The sequence below is a fragment of the Schistocerca gregaria genome, chromosome 2 (assembly GCF_023897955.1).
Source record: "Schistocerca gregaria isolate iqSchGreg1 chromosome 2, iqSchGreg1.2, whole genome shotgun sequence".
NCBI lineage: Eukaryota > Metazoa > Arthropoda > Insecta > Orthoptera > Acrididae > Schistocerca > Schistocerca gregaria.
Window position 1 is genome coordinate 142,412,932 of NC_064921.1, and position 18,111 is coordinate 142,431,042.

The following is an 18,111-nucleotide window of genomic DNA, read 5'->3' on the forward strand; positions in this document are numbered from 1 at the left end:
ATCGCTTAACGACAAACTGCAGTTTGAAAAGCCATAATCCCGCCACTGTCGAATTAAAACACATACTCATAGACTTTTCCCCTTGTTACGAGAGGTATGACGTCATCTCCCTATAAATAATCAAACTTCAATTCCGGTATTTGACTGAGAATCCCTCTGTGTAATCTGTACTTATATGTACAATCTATGCATTGTTACCCCGACCTACTTTGTGAGTATCTGCTAAAATGCTTATTATTTGCATATGCAGTTACGTTCACTGTCCAGTCTTGTTAATGTGATCATCTGTCAAAGGCTTAAGTAACCAAATTTTGTGGCATGCACCAGTGTGAGACAATCGAGCAGAGATCCAATGAGGTTGTGGAAGGAACCGACAAGGATGTGCAGCAAGGCTAACTCCATTGTCATGACCAGCTGCGCTAGGTCTCTCGGTTGATCCGTTGTGAATACTACCTGACAGACTAGGTTTCATAGATTCTCGACTGGCAATAAATCCAGGGCTTGTTCTCTTCAGACCACGCACGCACACTGTGAGATGTATGACACATTGCATTGTCCTGCTCGTAGGTATTCCGTATTTCTAGATTTCCAGAATGCTTTTGACATCGTTCCTCACAAGCGACTTCTAATCAAGCTGCGGAGCTATGGGGTATCGTCTCAGTTGTGCGACTGGATTCGTGATTTCCTGTCAGGAAGGTCGCAGTTCGTGGTAATAGACGGCAAATCATCGAGTAAAACTGAAGTGATATCAGGTGTTCCCCAGGGAAGCGTCCTGGGACCTCTACTGTTCCTGATCTATATAAATGACCTGGGTGACAATCTGAGCAGTTCTCTTAGACTGTTCGCAGATGATGCTGTAATTTACCGTCTAGTAAGGTCATCCGAAGACCTGTATCAGCTGCAAAGCGATTTAGAAAAGATTGCTGTATGGTGTGTGAGGTGGCAGTTGACGCTAAATAACGAAAAGTGTGAGATGATCCACATGAGTTCCAAAAGAAATCCGTTGGAATTCGATTACTCGATAAATAGTACAATTCTCAAGGCTGTCAATTCAACTAAGTACCTGGGTGTTAAAATTACGAACAACTTCAGTTGGAAGGACCACATAGATAACATTGTCGGGAAGGCGAGCCAAAGGTTGCGTTTCATTGGCAGGACACTTAGAAGATGCAACAAGTCCACTAAAGAGACAGCTTACACTACACTCGTTCGTCCTCTGTTAGAATATTGCTGCGCGGTGTGGGATCCTTACCAGGTGGGATTGACGGAGGACATCGAAAGGGTGCAAAAAAGGGCAGCTCGTTTTGTATTATCGCGTTATAGGGGAGAGAGTGTGGCAGATATGATACACGAGTTGGGATGGAAGTCATTACAGCATAGACGTTTTTCGTCGCGGCGAGACCTTTTTACGAAATTTCAGTCACCAACTTTCTCTTCGGAATGCGAAAATATTTTGTTGAGCCCAACCTACATAGGTAGGAATGATCATCAAAATGAAATAAGAGAAATCAGAGCTCGAACAGAAAGGTTTAGGTGTTCGTTTTTCCCGCTCGCTGTTCGGGAGTGGAATTGTAGAGTGATATTCTGATTGTGGTTCGATGAACCCTCTGCCAAGCACTTAAATGTGAATTGCAGAGTAGTCATGTGGATGTGGGTGGATGTAGGTGCTATTGTGCGAAGGAAAAACAAAATGCATGTAGAGGTGCACATGCAGGACAAGGATGTATGCATTTTTGAGATGAGCAATGCAGCATTCCAGTATGAAGAGTTCACTTAGGGAATGCCACGAAAATATTCCTCAGAACATAACGCTCCCTCACCAGGCCGTGACCCTTCGCTTTCAGACATTTTTCACGCCATAATATCCAACGGCCATCTGTCCGCTGCAGCATGAAACACGATCATCTGAAAAGGCTACCTGTCACCATTCCAGTTGCGGTACTGGCGTGCAGATTCTAGTCTTCCTCGCATTGAAGAGGAGTCAGCATGAGTCCATATGGTCGTTGAGAAGACGCTGTTGGTTGCCAATGATTCATATAGGCTGTCAGTCGCACGAGAGCTGTATGTCTATTTGCCGGTACACACCACAGCCTTTGGTCATCCTTGTCATCTACGCTGCCGTCTGACATCTGTGCATGGCTACTGCGAGCTGATGTCGAGCATAGACGGTGATAACACACATATAATTGCATCGAAGAGAGCGTATATGATGTGGCTAATGCACTATACCCATCGCTACTAAATATACACTATCCAATAAAAAGTGTCTGGACAGTTATCAGTAGACTAACATGTGGGGTCTTGACCTCTTCACATATTGATCTCTACTTTCAATGAGGTATCTGTATGTCTGTCGAAGAATGGCAGCCCGTTCTTCCAGAAGAGCCGAAACGGATCACTGGTCACGAAAGTCCATTTCAGGAATGATACTGGCTTGTGATATGGTGCATCGTCTGCAAACTGATCCTTGACTGTTCACAATAAAACGTGCTGTAAAGTGTGTTCGCATGATATCTGATTCAGCCTCTTCCTAAGCGTAATATGAGTACCACACTTTAACCATTAATAATTCCATCATACTATAACACCATCACCTCCGCGCTTCACTGTTGACACGACACATGACGGCAGGTAACTTCGTCCAAGCTTCAGCTAAATACAATTCTTCCAACGGATTTCCACGGAGTATAGTGTGCCTCATCAGTCCAGACCACCTGTTTCCGGTCGTCCACTTTCCAGTAGCGTCGCTCTCTATTGCATCTCAGATGAGGTGCTGCTCGACCACTACATCCCATTCTTTTTAATTCCCTACTGGCAGTCAGTGCGCTAGCAGGACTGCTTGAAGAGCTACTGAACTCACATGCGATTTCAGCCACTCTTGGAGTGCTTGCCGTTCCCTGCCTGTTAGTACGTCAGGTCTGCCTGGTCTCAGTTCGTTTGTTGTTATTCCTTCGCGTTTACACTTCACCCATCACATCGCATTGAGACCATTTGAGCGCTTTATTAGGGTGTAAATGTTACTAAGGGAATCGTTACTCCTAGTCCAAAGCTGAAGTGACTGAGCCGTCCTGATCGACTGTTTCTGCTGTTACTGCTTTTCTATTGACAAAAGAGTACCCCTGCCTTCTTTTGTAGTGACAGGTCCGTCTCTAGTGACAACTATTGGTCATTTCTCCATTTCATAAGGGTGTCCGAATGCTTTTGTAGAGATAGTATATCTCGTCCGTGATGGGGTGTAATATATAACTGTGAGAAATCAAGAAACAATTGCCTTCAGGGGACATATCCAGTTATGTTCTGTCCCCATAAAATCTTCTGGGAAACATGTTTATTTTGTCTAGGAAGACATCCAAAGAGAGAACATTAAAGTTGTGATTTAATTTCTTGTCGACCGCCAGGTCACTACTAACAAATCTATGATAGGGCTCGCAGGAGCTATGGAATTTAACGAGTCCTATTGACAAGCACTCTCACAGCATTTGCCTTCTGAGTGTCAGGGATCCACTCATAACGAAAAGGTGACGGACATAAACTGATTTGAACTCCGGCCTCCTTAATATGGGTTTCGTATCTTCATTATTATTTTCTCCCTTTCATGGCTACCTCGCGTAAGAGCATCGAGTTGTTCTTTTGTCAAGAATGTGAATCCATATATACAACATCGTTGAGGTTTTTTACAGCTTAAGGTGTGCGTCATGAAACCATCTCCATTGGTATACGCCATCAAGATCTAGATATCTTATTAATGATGGCTAGTTTAGATGTCAATAGCAATTTAATTTCGGGCCTAAGTTGTGAAAGGGAAGAATCACGTGCAACTGTACACAAGTTACAGGAGTGTAACACTGTATAAATAATATCAACTACAGGGTGTTTCACAAGTTATCCTACACACTTCAACAGCTTGTAGAAGGGGCTTAGGAAATCTAGTTTTACATAGGAATCCATGTCAGGAAACGGTTGATTCCCATGTTAGAAGGAAAATAACAGCTACACAGTCCACGTCATCAGAGTTCTCACTGCTTTATTGTGGCCCCACCACGAATTCCTTTCCATCTCAGAGTAGCACCTGCATCCTACGTGCAGAGCTATTTCCTAGGTGTATGCCAGTCTCTTACTTTCTGTCTTCCTGTACATTTTTTACCCTCTACAGCTCGCTATAGTACTGTTGACTCCTTTTAACACATACAGTAATACTTTTCGCTTTCACTGAAGTCAGCAAGTCTTATCATTGTCATTTAATCCCGTTCTTGAACCTACTTTCTATTTCCGTCATTGCTTCTTCGTTGTACAGATCGGAAACTAGTGGCGAAAAACTACATCCTGCCTTACACCAATTATACAGTAATTTGTGTACTTCTTTCTTGGTCTTCCAGTCTTATTGTTCCCTCATAGTTTTTGTACATACTGTATAGTACACGTCTTTTCCAATAATTCACCAGTATTGTTCTCAGAATTTCGAACATTTTGTACCATGTTACAATGTCGCACGCTTTTCTCAGGTCAACAGATCCTGTGAACGTGTCTTGATTTTTCTTCAGCCTTGCTGCCATTATCAACTGCAACATCAGAACTGCCTCTCAGGTTTCTTTGCCATTCCTAAACCCAAACCTAAACCCAGCTTTGTTTGATGCATGAGCTGTTCGATAATTCTCTCACGTGTAGACTCTTGCTTAACAGTGATATTCCGACTGCGTTCTTAATGTTACAGTCTTTGCTTTTAATTTCCCTGAACGTCGTTTCGGCCTCTCTTTTTGCTGTGTCAGTTCTTATGACAGTCATTTGTTTGTCAATTTCTTCACATTTATCCTTAGCTTCCATGCATTACCTACTCATGTCATCCCTAAGTGACTTGTATTTCAGTATCCCCGAATTTCCGTGAATATTTTTGTACTTCCTTCTTAAGTCGGTCAAGTGAACTATTTCCGTAATAGCCATAGCTTCTTCGCAGTTACCTTCCTTGTACGTAAGTTTTTCTTTCCACCATCTGTGATTTCCCCCTACAACTGTTCTTACCTCTATAACTGAACTGACTACTGAGCTATGAATTGATTTTTTCTGGCTAGTCCCTTAAACTTCAGCCTACTCTTCACCTTTACTGAATTGTGATCTGGATCTTTATCTGCTCATTGGTACGACTTACAGGCCAATATTTGATTTCTGTATCTTCGCCTAACCATGTTCTGGTTGGAGTCTTCCTATATACATTCCTGGAAATGGAAAAAAGAACACATTGACACCGGTGTGTCAGACCAACCATACTTGCTCCGGACACTGCGAGAGGGCTGTACAAGCAATGATCACACGCACGGCACAGCGGACACACCAGGAACCACGGTGTTGGCCGTCGAATGGCGCTAGCTGCGCAGCATTTGTGCACCGCCGCCGTCAGTGTCAGCCAGTTTGCCGTGGAATACGGAGCTCCATCGCAGTCTTTAACACTGGTAGCATGCCGCGACAGCGTGGACGTGAACCGTATGTGCAGTTGACGGACTTTGAGCGAGGGCGTATAGTGGGCATGCGGGAGGCCAGGTGGACGTACCGCCGAATTGCTCAACACGTGGGGCGTGAGGTCTCCACAGTACATCGATGTTGTCGCCAGTGGTTGGCGGAAGGTGCACGTGTCCGTCGACCTGGGACCGGACCGCAGCGACGCACGGATGCACGCCAAGACCGTAGGATCCTACGCAGTGCCGTAGGGGACCGCACGGCCACTTCCCAGCAAATTAGGGACACTGTTGCTCCTGGGGTATCGGCGAGGACCATTCGCAACCGTCTCCATGAAGCTGGGCTACGGTCCCGCACACCGTTAGGCCGTCTTCCGCTCACGCCCTAACATCGTGCAGCCCGCCTCCAGTGGTGTCGCGACAGGCGTGAATGGAGGGACTAATGGAGACGTGTAGTCTTCAGCGATGAGAGTCGCTTCTGCCTTGGTGCCAATGATGGTCGTAGGCGTGTTTGGCGCCGTGCAGGTGAGCGCCACAATCAGGACTGCATACGACCAAGGCACACAGGGCCAACACCCGGCATCATGGTGTGGGGAGCGATCTCCTACACTGGCCGTACACCTCTGGTGATCGTCGAGGGGACACTGAATAGTGCACGGTACATCCAAACCGTCATCGAACCCATCGTTCTACCATCCCTAGACCGGCAACGGAACTTGCTGTTCCAACAGGACAGTGCATGTCCGCATGTATCTCGTGCCACCCAACGTGCTCTAGAAGGTGTAAGTCAACTACCCTGGCCAGCAAGATCTCCGGATCTGTCCCCCATTGAGCATGTTTGGGACTGGATGAAGCGTCGTCTCACGCGGTCTGCACGTCCAGCACGAACGCTGGTCCAACTGAGGCGCCAGGTGGAAATGGCATGGCAAGCCGTTCCACAGGACTACATCCAGCATCTCTACGATCGTCTCCATGGGAGAATAGCAGCCTGCATTGTTGCGAAAGGTGGATATACACTGTACTAGTGCCGACATTGTGCATGTTCTGTTGCCTGTGTCTATATGCCTGTGGTTCTGTCAGTGTGATCATGTGATGTATCTGACCGCAGGAATGTGTCAATAAAGTTTCCCCTTCCTGGGACAATGAATTCACGATGTTCTTATTTCAATTTCCAGGAGTGTATATGGGTCCTGTCTTAATATATCACCTTCTCTTGTGATTCTTGAAGAAAGAATTTGCAATTGCTAGCCGAAATGTAGTGTAGAACTAAATTATTTATTCTCCTCTATCATTCAGTTACCAGACCCATATTCTCCCGTAACGTTTGCTTCTGACCCTTTCCCTTTAACCGCATTCTTATCTTCAATGAATATTAGATTTTCATCTCCTTTTAAGTACTGAATGACGAGTTCAATTCTCTCATACAGATTTCCTATCTTTTCTCCTTCAGCTTACTGCATCTCCATGTGTACCTGAACGTTGTCGTAGGTGTGATTTGCTGTCAATTCTGATGAGAACGACCCTATCACTTCACTGTTCACATTAACACACTCTTTGCTTATCTTCCTACTCACCGTAAGTCCTACTTCCGATACATCATTTTCTGTTGCAGTTGATAATACCCTATGCTCGTCTGACCAGAAATCTTTGTCTTCTTTCCGTTTCACTTCATTGAATACGACTGGGTCTAGTCTGTGCATTAGAATTTCCCTTCTCAGATTTTCTAGCTTTCTTATCATGTTCAGACTTCTGACATTTCGCACCCCGACTTTTAGAACCTTTCATCGGTTATTCGATCTTTTTCTCATTCTCACCTCCCCCTTGGCACTCCTCTCCTGGGGATCTGGATGGGGAACTGTTCTTGAATCCTTTGTCTATGGAGAGATCATGATGACACTTGTTCAAGTACAGTTCTCATGTAATATCGATACACGTTATGTGTGTTTAATGCAGTGGTTTCCATTGCCTTCTACATCTTCATGCCGCTGATCATTGCTGATTCTTCCACCTTTTAGGGGTAGTTTCCTACACTATGGGGCAAGAGAGTGCCCTGGATCTCTTTTCTCTTCTCCTCCCCCTTTGACAATGACGCTGGAAGGACGAGGGTGTCTTCTTATGCCAGAAGTGTTCGGCTGCCATTTCTGATGACTTTTATTCAAAATTTAAGTAGTGAGGAGTTTCACGCCTGGAACCCAGGACGTTTTGGTCAATAATGAAAGCTCTATACTTTCTTCTTCTCACTGTTTTGTTTAATACAGATTGCAGCTAGTCCTCCTTCTTTTCCTGATTATAATGGTACTACATGGTGGAAGGATCTATTTGCCACCGCCACTTTGACAATAAAAGATAAAGTAACATATACGCCACTTCAGACATGTACTCCTAACGACACCTCTCCCAATAGCTCTACCTAAACATAACAAAGGTGGTAAGGAAATGGGTGAGAGGCATTTTTTTCTTATACTGATGATGTTGCGTTTTTTTGTTTGTTTATGTATGTATCAGAGGAGATTTTATTGTCTTATTAAGTATCATGTTGCTTCTTTTCAGTGAGAAATCCATGACCCTCTTCGCGAAAATAAAGGAGCATCATAGTATTTTACATCGAAAAATGGGGCATCTGACGAGATCAACTGCTTTTTCCATTGACATTCCAGATAGGCGGCTGGTTGTGGGAAGCACTCCAGAGGAAGTTGGGAAAGTTCTGCCTGTGTAATGTCTTGCGTCCGCAATTGAGTTGTTAAACTCAGGAAGGACTGGTCAAAACCGAGAATGATGTTGAAAAACTGAGAATATTTTGCACTGCACCAGCGATCAATGACGGAGGCAGGAAAACGACAGAGAGCTACCAATGTAGCGGACAAAATGATACGGAAGATCTCGGAAGAAGGGCGGAAGAGAAGGATGAAGAGGTTCTGGGGCAGAAGTACAAAACGCAGTCCACGAGGGTAGAACCGAGAGGGGAAGAAGAACTGTTCTCACGCTCTAATGCGCGAAGACAGCCTGACTACAAGCTTGAAATGGATAAACTTGGGGTAGACATTCTGGCATTTCCTTACCACATAAACTACATCAGCATTCATCATTACGGAAAACATGGAGGACATATGTCTCTTTGTCTGTCCAGGGTTTTTAACCACAGTCTTTCCGAAGGAGGGTCCAGTCCTGAACCATTGCAGAACCTTACTTCCTTTAAGAGTTTCAGAATGCCTACCCAACAAATTGCATTGGTGATTTACTTCAAATATATGCCTCTACAAGGCTGCTACAGCTATATTAGTTGTTTAAATCGTTCAGACCGCTGTACCGGACCATATACATTCTTCATGAAATCCCATTTGTTAGATAACGTTGTATGTCACCCCCGCTATCACATGAATATTTTCTTTTTCGACGAAATTTCGTGAACCCTCAGCTAACAGCTACGTCATGACTTGTTGGTTCATTATTTCACTGAAACAGACATCTAGGAATAAGTGGGTGTCGATGAAAAGCTGAGCGACAATTAGATATTTAGTTCGTCGCAGCTGTAATCTGTGACCTTGTGATACAACCAGATCCTCTACTGTCGCATTTGGACTGCAGTCTCTGCACAGTCCCTTTATTAAAGAGTCACGGAATCACGAGTACTCCACATCAGGCGATGGCGAGCCTTATAAAAGCTCTGCAGCCCATGTTACCCTCAGCACTTCCATCACCATGAGGGCGACAGTGGCAGCTCTTCTCCTGTGTCTTGTGGTGAGTAGTAAGGACTGAGGCTTTATCGAAATTTGTGCTCCACGTATCTTTATTGGTACTTACTTCTACATACACTTAAAACACTGAATGCTCCAAAATGTGCTACAATTTTCTGCCTGTAACATGCAATTCTCGAATCTAAGGGCTGGAAAGTGTTTGCAACTTCGTCGTTTCTATAAGCAACTTCATATTAAGTTCCACACGTACAAATGAAAAGAACTGTGAGACTGAACCAAATTCATCAACTTCGTGTGAATCGTTTATGAACTATACATGCAGTAAATGATCTGCATCCTCCTTCTTACTGGTTCAATATTTGCGATGGTAACAGCTGAAATCCGTGTCTGAGCATCCACACATTAACACTGGCGGATTTCAAAAATCGTAAGACATCAGCCCAAAAAGTTTCGAGAATGTATTAGTACAAAGTTCAGAAAAAGTAAGATGGTGGTTTTAACGCTTAAGGTATCCTACCTACCCCTCCACGCTCCCCTACTTGATTACAAGGCAAAGAACATGAAGACACCCACGAGTAACTGTAAGCCAGATCTGTCTTTGACATGTTCAACTGGTGTGTCCCATTGGTATGAAATTCGGTTATGTCGTCTAAGCGTTAACAGTTCACGATAATTTCTGCACTTAGTCATTCTGCAGTGGCTTCGATTTCATAACACAAAATCTCATCACCCGTGATGATTTGGTCGAGAAAAGAATTGTCCACGTGTTTCATTTCAAGTTAGTCACGTCATGTTCCCAGCCATCGTTGCTTTCGTTGAGGAGTCAAGATGAATGGGACAAACCTTTTCTGGGATGGTGTTCCACATTTGTTGCATTTGGTCGATCAATACAAATATCTGATGATACAGTCCTAATGGTCACAAGTCATGATTTCTGCGATTCATTGTCTTTGTTTCAAAACTACATTAGCAGAATCGTATTCGTTCAGAAGGAATACCAGTCAATTTCCATCTACATATATGATGTAGTTTACAATATGACATTCTACTACAGGTATCAGCATGCCGCAGCCAAGAGACTCCACCTGGCCCTCCTGGACCAACTGAGGGGCCACAACCAACTGGTCCACCAGGTCCACCAACTGGAGGTCCTGATCCAACTGGTCAACCAACTGGGGGTCCTGAACCAACTGGACCACCAGGTCCACCAACTGGAGGTCCTGAACCAACTGGAGAGCCCCAACCAACTGGAGGGCCACAACCAACTGGTGGCCCTGAACCAACTGGTGAACCTCAGCCTACTGGAGGGCCTCAACCTACTGGACCACCAGGACCAGCTGGCAGTTTTTAGCCTGGTGTTTTCAAGTGATGCAAGATTAGCGCACCTGGAAACGTTATATGATTTCAGCTTTTTGACTTTAACTGTATTAATTGATGGAAGTGTTCTTATGTCTCATAAAAATCAGTTCTGATTAAACCAGCAATGAAAAAGCTACACAAGAGATTTATTTACTGTGTACTGTAAAAGCAGCCAGTTCTCCAACAATATGATATCAATATGTAAAAATCATTACAGGAGTTACTATCGGTTCATACTTCATCCAATTCTTTAGCACTTGATTTGCAGTTCCAAAAGATGCTGTACGTTGCCAAAGGAGTACGTGTTACCGACTACGTGCTCTTCATAAATTGATATGAGTACATATCATATTTACAGGAGTAGATGACTCTGCTCAGTATTATTTTAGGGTACCATCACCAATAAAATAGAAGTCACAAAACTTAATCATACAGATCTGACCATACCGTTAAATTCGAATCAGAATACTACAACATTAATTGTAAAAGATAAAATAGGAAAGATAATGAACTGCGAGTCACTAAGGAAATATCGAGCAGATACATCTTCTTTACAGTGGAAAAATTCATGAAGGCTCTCTAAGCAATATGCACCTCTAAGTAATACTCAGCCATCGATTTCAAATTGGGTAAACTGAAATATTTTTGAAAGGCTAAAGAAGAACTTTGTGATTGCTGATTAAATTTCAGTAAGAAATTCCTGATCCATAACGTTTCAATTATTCAAGGATGGTTATCCAAAAATTCCGAACTTGCCTTTCGTGATGTATATGAGAATGTACTACTGCCCTTTTGCATGTAGGGGTAAGATATTAGCACTACATAAACTTAACGCGTGTCCACATACTTAAGGCTCATTTTTTGTCGCATAGCATACTTTAATGTGACGTGGAAGGGTCCATGCTTACGCACAAGAAATACATTATTATACTGCACTCTGTTAGGAGAGACAAACCCTGCTATACGAGCCATTTCAAAATAATGGACATTTTATATTGTGCTCCGTGACCTGTAATGATAATGTTTGCATTGAGAGATGATGGGTTTGTTTGACGCACGTTCTCAAAAGAAATTCAACGCAATGGTAATTATTCTTCAGATAATCCTTTTCAATGTCCTTTTTTGTAAGTAGAAAAATTAAAACAATGATAAAATGCATCAGTTGACAGGCAGTAGAAATACCAGAAACTGTATGTCATTATCGCTAGTAGTAAACTAAAAAGTGTTCCTTATATAGCGAAAGAGAATATTTGGGAAATGATGTTTGAATTTTTAACAACAGTTCATGAATACTTTGCCTGTCTTGCTTGTGAAAGTATTTCTTTTTCCTCGCGTCACTCCTCTTTCTCTCATTGTTTATGCATGACATATTACTGATAACGTGATTTCGATGGAACATGGCACCTAATAATATTCGCTTTGGTGCTTATGACACTAGAATGGTATAGTCCAAAGCGTGTAATGTGCTCTGCCTACGAACCTTGAACCATTATATGGATTATATTTAAATGGACCAGACACTTGGTTCGAATACAATAGGTACCACCGACCAAAGCATATATATGCGCTTAATTACTCCTACTAAATATTGTCATGGGCGTCAGAAATTGGTCTGACTCTGAGTTACTAAATAAGTGTCTTCAAAGGATTACACGGAATCAGAATTAGAGAGTGAAGAACGTGATTTTTACCACATTTCTGATCCTCATATACTTGAAAATTTTTGCAGAGAACGTCGGAGTTGATGTGATCTTATACGTCATTAGAGCTAGGAGCGTTGTCCGCATTATAACAAAAAAACTGTTGTTATTTTGTTACTGATTACGTCCAAGAACGCTTGATATTCACGCAGAAGTTATTTTGAGGCATATAATGAGTGCAGTGTACTAACGATGCAATACAAAGGCAACAACAAAGATATTATATTATTCTGGAGGCTCGCCATTGCAAACTGAAACATTTGACTGCTGTCCCACGTTCGCCAACTGTACGAAGATGTATCACAGATGGATTGTTACATATTTACAACTAATATTTTATGAGAAGCCTGTGTATATATTCTTTCTAAAAAAATTAAAAATACCGTATTTGCAATTAAGCTAAACAAAAACTAGGCATATTATTTTGAGAAGAAAGTCTCTACTATTTCAGTTAACAAGAAACACAAAAATTACATTTTCATTATTACCTATGTCCAGGGTTCGTTAATTACGGCGACTTCGAAGATATTAGAGAAATTGTCGGATAATAAGGGAAACGCATCAATAAATAATAATATAACCATGAAAATGTCATTCGTTTATAGCGCACAAATAGGGAGTTCAAATGGTTCAAATGGATCTGAGCCCTATGGGACTTAACTGCTGTGGTCATTAGTCCCCTAGAACTTAGAACTACTTAAACGTAACTAACCTAAGGACATCACACACATCCATGAACGAGGCAGGATTCGAACCTGCGACCGTAGCAGTCGCACTGTTCCGGACTGGGCGCCTAGAACCGCGAGACCACCGCGGCCGGCAAATAGGGAGTAGCTGGTACTATACAAACCAGCATTTCAACGCATACAAATTTATAAACAGCCAAAATTGTACAACATTCTACTTTGGGATATGTACTCGGAGAACCTAGTCAGTAGTAAGCTACAATAATACAACCAAATCTTGCGTATCAGATGTTTCGCACAAAATCTGTCCACATATTGAAAAGTCTGCAGCTTTTATGAGGTCCAAGAAAAGAGAAACGAGATACCTCGGACTATCAGGAAATAATTGATCGTAGCACATCACTGAGAAAATGTTTTCGGACTTTCAATTAGGTCATTACGTTTGAACAAATTAACAAAAATACAACATTCATCTCAGCAGCAGTGAACGAGCATCTCATCACAGATGTGATCTTTCGTTACAGAGGAAAAGGAGGGTTGAGACACCGGGAAAAGGTCTGTCGACGAAGCAAAAGATTTGCCACTGAGTCATAAAAATCAGATCTCAGCTGAACATTTTCGTTGTTATAAAATCTTAGCAGACAGTCCTTGGAGAGAAAATGTACATTTGTTGTATTGTAGATTTAGAAAACATCTACATCTACGCGACTAATCTTTAATTGACAGTTAGGTTCTGGCAATGGATTCTTCGAACCACCTTCAGAATATTTATTACCGATCCACTCTTTAACAGCATGTGGGAAAAATGAACACTAACATCTTTCTGTACGAGCTCAGATTTCTGTTATTCTATCACGTTGATCATTCTTCCTATCTAGGGTGGCGATGATAAAATGGTTTCACACTCTTAGCAGAAAACTGGTGATAGTAATTTCGTTATAAGATCTGTCCGCAACGAAAAACACTATTGTCTTAATGACCACCAACCTCTTTTACCATATCCGTGACAGTCTTTCTCCTGTTTTCCGATTATAGAAAGCTGCCCTTCTTTGACCTTATATGTCTGGTAATGATCGCATACGGAACAGCAATAGTACAGCAGAGGACGAACAAGCACAATGAAGGCCGTCTCTTTAGCAGAACTATTACAAGTTTTCTGTCAATAAAACGTAGTCTTTGGTTTGCCTAAATAAATGGCTCCACTAATGCATAACAACAACGGATGCACTGTTATCCTCACAGCCATGACAAGTCTTATATGGCCTCAACTGTTAGTGCTGCCACCTGCCGTCCGTGCGTGGTTACTGCTTTGATGTCGAGCATTGATGGCGGTAACACTGATAATAGTGTATCGAAGAGCGAGTATATGAATTGGCAAATGCAAACTATCTAATCAAAAGTATCTGGGTAATTATCAATGGACATTAACATGCGGGCTCTTGCCTTCTTGACGGCTTGATCTCTACTTTCATTGAGGTATCTGAATTTTTGGCGAGGAATGGCAGCCCGTTCTTCCTCAAGAGACGAAAACAGGGAAGATAGTAAAGATAGACGCTGGGGTCTGGAGCGGCCTCGATGTTCTGACTCATCTCAAAGTTGATCCATTGGGTTCAGGTAGGAAGTCTTCGCATGACAGTCCATTTCAAGAATAATGCTGTCGTTTAAGTGGGTCCATCGCCTTCAAACTGCGTCTCTACTGTACACATTAAACCATGCTTTAACGTGTGTCCATATGCTGTCACATTCAAACTTTTCCTAAGAGTAATATGGCTACCAGAAGTATAACCACTAAAATGCGACCATACTGTAACACCATCTGCTTTGTGCTTCACTGCTGAAAGATGATGGCAGGTAACTTCATCCAGCCTTCTGCCAAATACAAATCTTCCGTCAGATTATCACAGAGTGTAGCATGATTCATCGTTCGAGATACCTGTTCCGGTCATCAACTATCCAGCAGGATCCCTCTATATTGCACCTCCAATGTATGGCGTATTAGGTGCTGCTCGACCATTGCATCCCATCCTTTTCAATTCCCTACTGACAGTTACTGCGCTTGCTCAACTGCTGGTTGCGCTTTTGAACTCACGAGTGGATACTTGCCTCGATATCAGGCACTTTTTCTTCAAAAATGGTTCAAATGGCTCTGAGCACTAGGGGAATTAACATCAATGGTCATCAGTCCCCTAGAACTTAGAACTACTTACATCTAACTAACCTAAGGACATCACACAACTGCTAGTGATACGAGGCCGTTGGGAAACAGCACGGCGTACCCTCCTGAACCCACCGATCCCATATTCTAGTAACAGTCATTGGATCCCGACCAACGCGAGCAGAAATGTCGCGATACGATAAACCGCAATCGCGATATGCTACAATCCGACCTTTATCAAAGTGGAAACGTGATGGTACGCATTTCTCCTCCTGACACGAGGCATCACAATAACGTTTCACCAGGCAAGGCCGGTCAACTGCTGTTTGAGTATGAGAAATCCGTTGGAATCTTTCCTCAGGTCAGCACGTTGTAGGTGCCGCCACCGGCACCAACCTTGTGTGAATGCTCTGAAAAGCTAATCACTTGCATATCACAGAATCTTCTTCCTGTCGGTTAAATTTCGCATCTGTAGCACGTCGTCTTCGCGGTGTAGCAATTTTTAATGGACAGTAGTTTATATGTAAATCAGGAACAGGAGAGGGTCTATTACACTACCTGGTGGAACGCCAGATATCACTTCTGTTCTACTCGATGATTTACCGTCTATCACCAGGAACTGTGACATCTCTGAGTGGAAATCACGAATCCAGTCACAAAACCGAGACGATACTCCATATGAACGCAGTTTGATTAATCGTCAATTGTGAGGAACGGTATGAAAAGCCTTCTGATTTCTCAGGATCTATGTACCCAAATTGCGTAGAAATGTAATAACATGTCAGTTCTAGTATAATATATTTGTCCAATGAATACTCGTTTATCATCTGCATTTCTTCTTGGTGTAGCAATTGTAACGGCCAGTAGTGTATTATCTTGGTGATTGAAGTTTCGTAAACAGATCTCGCCGCAAAGAAACCGCCTTTGTTTCAGTGACTGCCACCAACTCGTGTATCATATCAGTGGCACTCTCATCCCTATTGCGCGATAACACGAAACGAGCTGCCCTTCTTTGCACTTTTTCGATGTCCTCCGTCACTCGTACCTGGTAATGATCCCACACCGCTCAGCAATATTCCAGCAGAGCACGGATAAGTGTAATGTAGGGTGTCTGTTTAGTGGGTTTGTCGCATCTTTAAAATGTTCTGCCAACAAAGCGCAGTCTCCAACGGAACGATCAGGTGTTCCTTTTTCCCATTCGCCATTCGAGAGTTAAATGGGTCGATGAACCCTCTGCCAGGCACTTAAATGTGAATTGCAGAGTAACCGTGTAGATGCAGATTTAGTTTCTTACTGCTAGTATCTTTCCCCGACACAGAAACTGGCAGCAGCACATACTCACATTCATCATGAAAGCCTCGCCGCCCGGGGTGGCCGAGCGGTTCTCAGCGCTACTGTCTGGAACCGCGGGACCGCTTCGGTCGCAGGTTCGGCATGGATATGTGTGATGTCCTTAGGTTAGTTAGGTTTAAGTAGTTCTAAGTTCTAGGGGACTGATGACTTCAGAAGTTAAGTCCCATGGTGCTCAGAGCCTCGATCGGAAATTTTTGTAGAGCCATCCTTGAATAATTTGAAATGTTTAGCTTGAAGAATTTCCTACTGAAGTTTGATCAGAAATTACAGTTCTCCTTTAGCCTCCCAAAAATTTTTGAGGCGACCCAATTTTACATGGATTATTATTATATGGATTATTATATGGATTATTATTATTATTTCTTTCCTTTCTCAGACGTTATGTGTGGTTAAAAATGGAAAGTGACGCGGACCTTGACTAAGCGTGACTTCCTTTTAACTGTACGGTATATGTTACATTCCATTCAGGAACTTTCGGGTAATTTAACATGTACCAATAATTACAGATTTCTGTAGTTGTATATATATGTTTGGATGTAGCTGCATTGCGTTGCTGTACTGGTGGATATTGTGTGGTATGACTCCTGTAGCTGATAGTATAATTGGTATAATGTCAACTTTATCCTGATGCCACATGTCCTTGACTTCCTCAGCCAGTTGATGTATTTTTCAATTTTTTTCTCCTGTTTTCTTCTGTATATTTGTTGTATTGGGTATGGATATTTCGATTAGTTGTGTTAATTTCTTCTTTTTATTGGTGAGTATGATGTCAGGTTTGTTATGTGGTGTTGTTTTATCTGTTATAATGGTTCTGTTCCAGTATAATTTGTATTCATCATTCTCCAGTATTTCATTTTGTGGTGCATACTTATATATGGGATCGTGTTATTTTATTAGTTTATAATGTATGGCAAGTTGGTGATGTATTATTTTACTACATTGTCATGTCTTCTGGGGTATTCTGTATTTAATAGTATTGTACCTCCACTTGTGATGTGATCTGCTGTTTCTATTTGTTGTTTGCAAAGTGTGCATTTATCTGTTGTGGTATTGGGATCTTTAATAATATGCTTGCTGTAACATCTAGTGTTTATTGTTTGATCCTGTATTATAATCATGAACCCTTCCGTCGCACTGTATATATTGCCTTTTCTTAGCCACGTGTTGGAAGCGTCATGATCGGTGTGTGGCTGTGTTAGACGATATGTGTGCTTGCGATGTAGTGTTTTGTAGGGTTGTAGAAGTGGTTATGAAACTGCAATGGTGTAGCTGATGTATTTATATGAGTGACTGCTTTGTGTATTTTGCTAGTTTCTGCTCGTTCTATACAAAATTTTCTTAAATTGTCTACCTGTCCATAGTGTAGGTTTTTTACGTCTATAAATCTCCTTCCTCCTTCCTTTCTGCTTAATGTGAATCTTTCTGTTGGTGAATGTACGTGATGTATTCTATATTTGTGGCATTGTGATCGTGTTAGTGTATTGAGTGCTTCTAGTTCTGTGTTACTCCATTTCACTACTCCAAATGAATAGGTCAATATTGGTATAGCATAAGTATTTATAGCTTTTGTCTTGTTTCTTGCTGTCAATTCTGTTTTCAGTATCTTTGTTAGTCTTTGTCTATTTTTTCTTTTAGTTCTTCTTTAATATTTGTATTACCTATTCTTATTTTTTGCCTGTATCCTAGATATTTATAGGCATCTCTTTTTTCCATCGC

At 42.2% G+C, this 18,111-nt stretch overlaps 2 protein-coding genes across 11 annotated transcripts in view; one reads left to right on the top strand and one right to left on the bottom strand.

The window, feature by feature from the left end:
- The window catches only part of LOC126336538 (proline-rich protein 2-like), a 479,405-nt gene that overhangs the window by 327,081 nt on the left and 134,213 nt on the right, over positions 1 to 18,111 (top strand). The window contains exons 1-2 of one of the 3 annotated variants that reach the window (XM_050000353.1): positions 9,104 to 9,185; positions 10,197 to 10,650. The exons of 1 other annotated variant lie outside the window; for it this stretch is intronic. In XM_050000353.1, coding sequence (XP_049856310.1) covers positions 9,147 to 9,185; positions 10,197 to 10,493 — 336 coding nt within the window. In that variant the 5' untranslated portion in view covers positions 9,104 to 9,146 and the 3' untranslated portion in view covers positions 10,494 to 10,650. Of the gene's footprint in view, positions 1 to 9,103; positions 9,186 to 10,196; positions 10,651 to 18,111 lie in introns of those variants that run through there. One more of the 3 variants, XM_050000352.1, reaches the window with a different exon arrangement.
- The window catches only part of LOC126336532 (proline-rich protein 2-like), a 271,653-nt gene that overhangs the window by 162,268 nt on the left and 91,274 nt on the right, over positions 1 to 18,111 (bottom strand). The window lies entirely within an intron of this gene.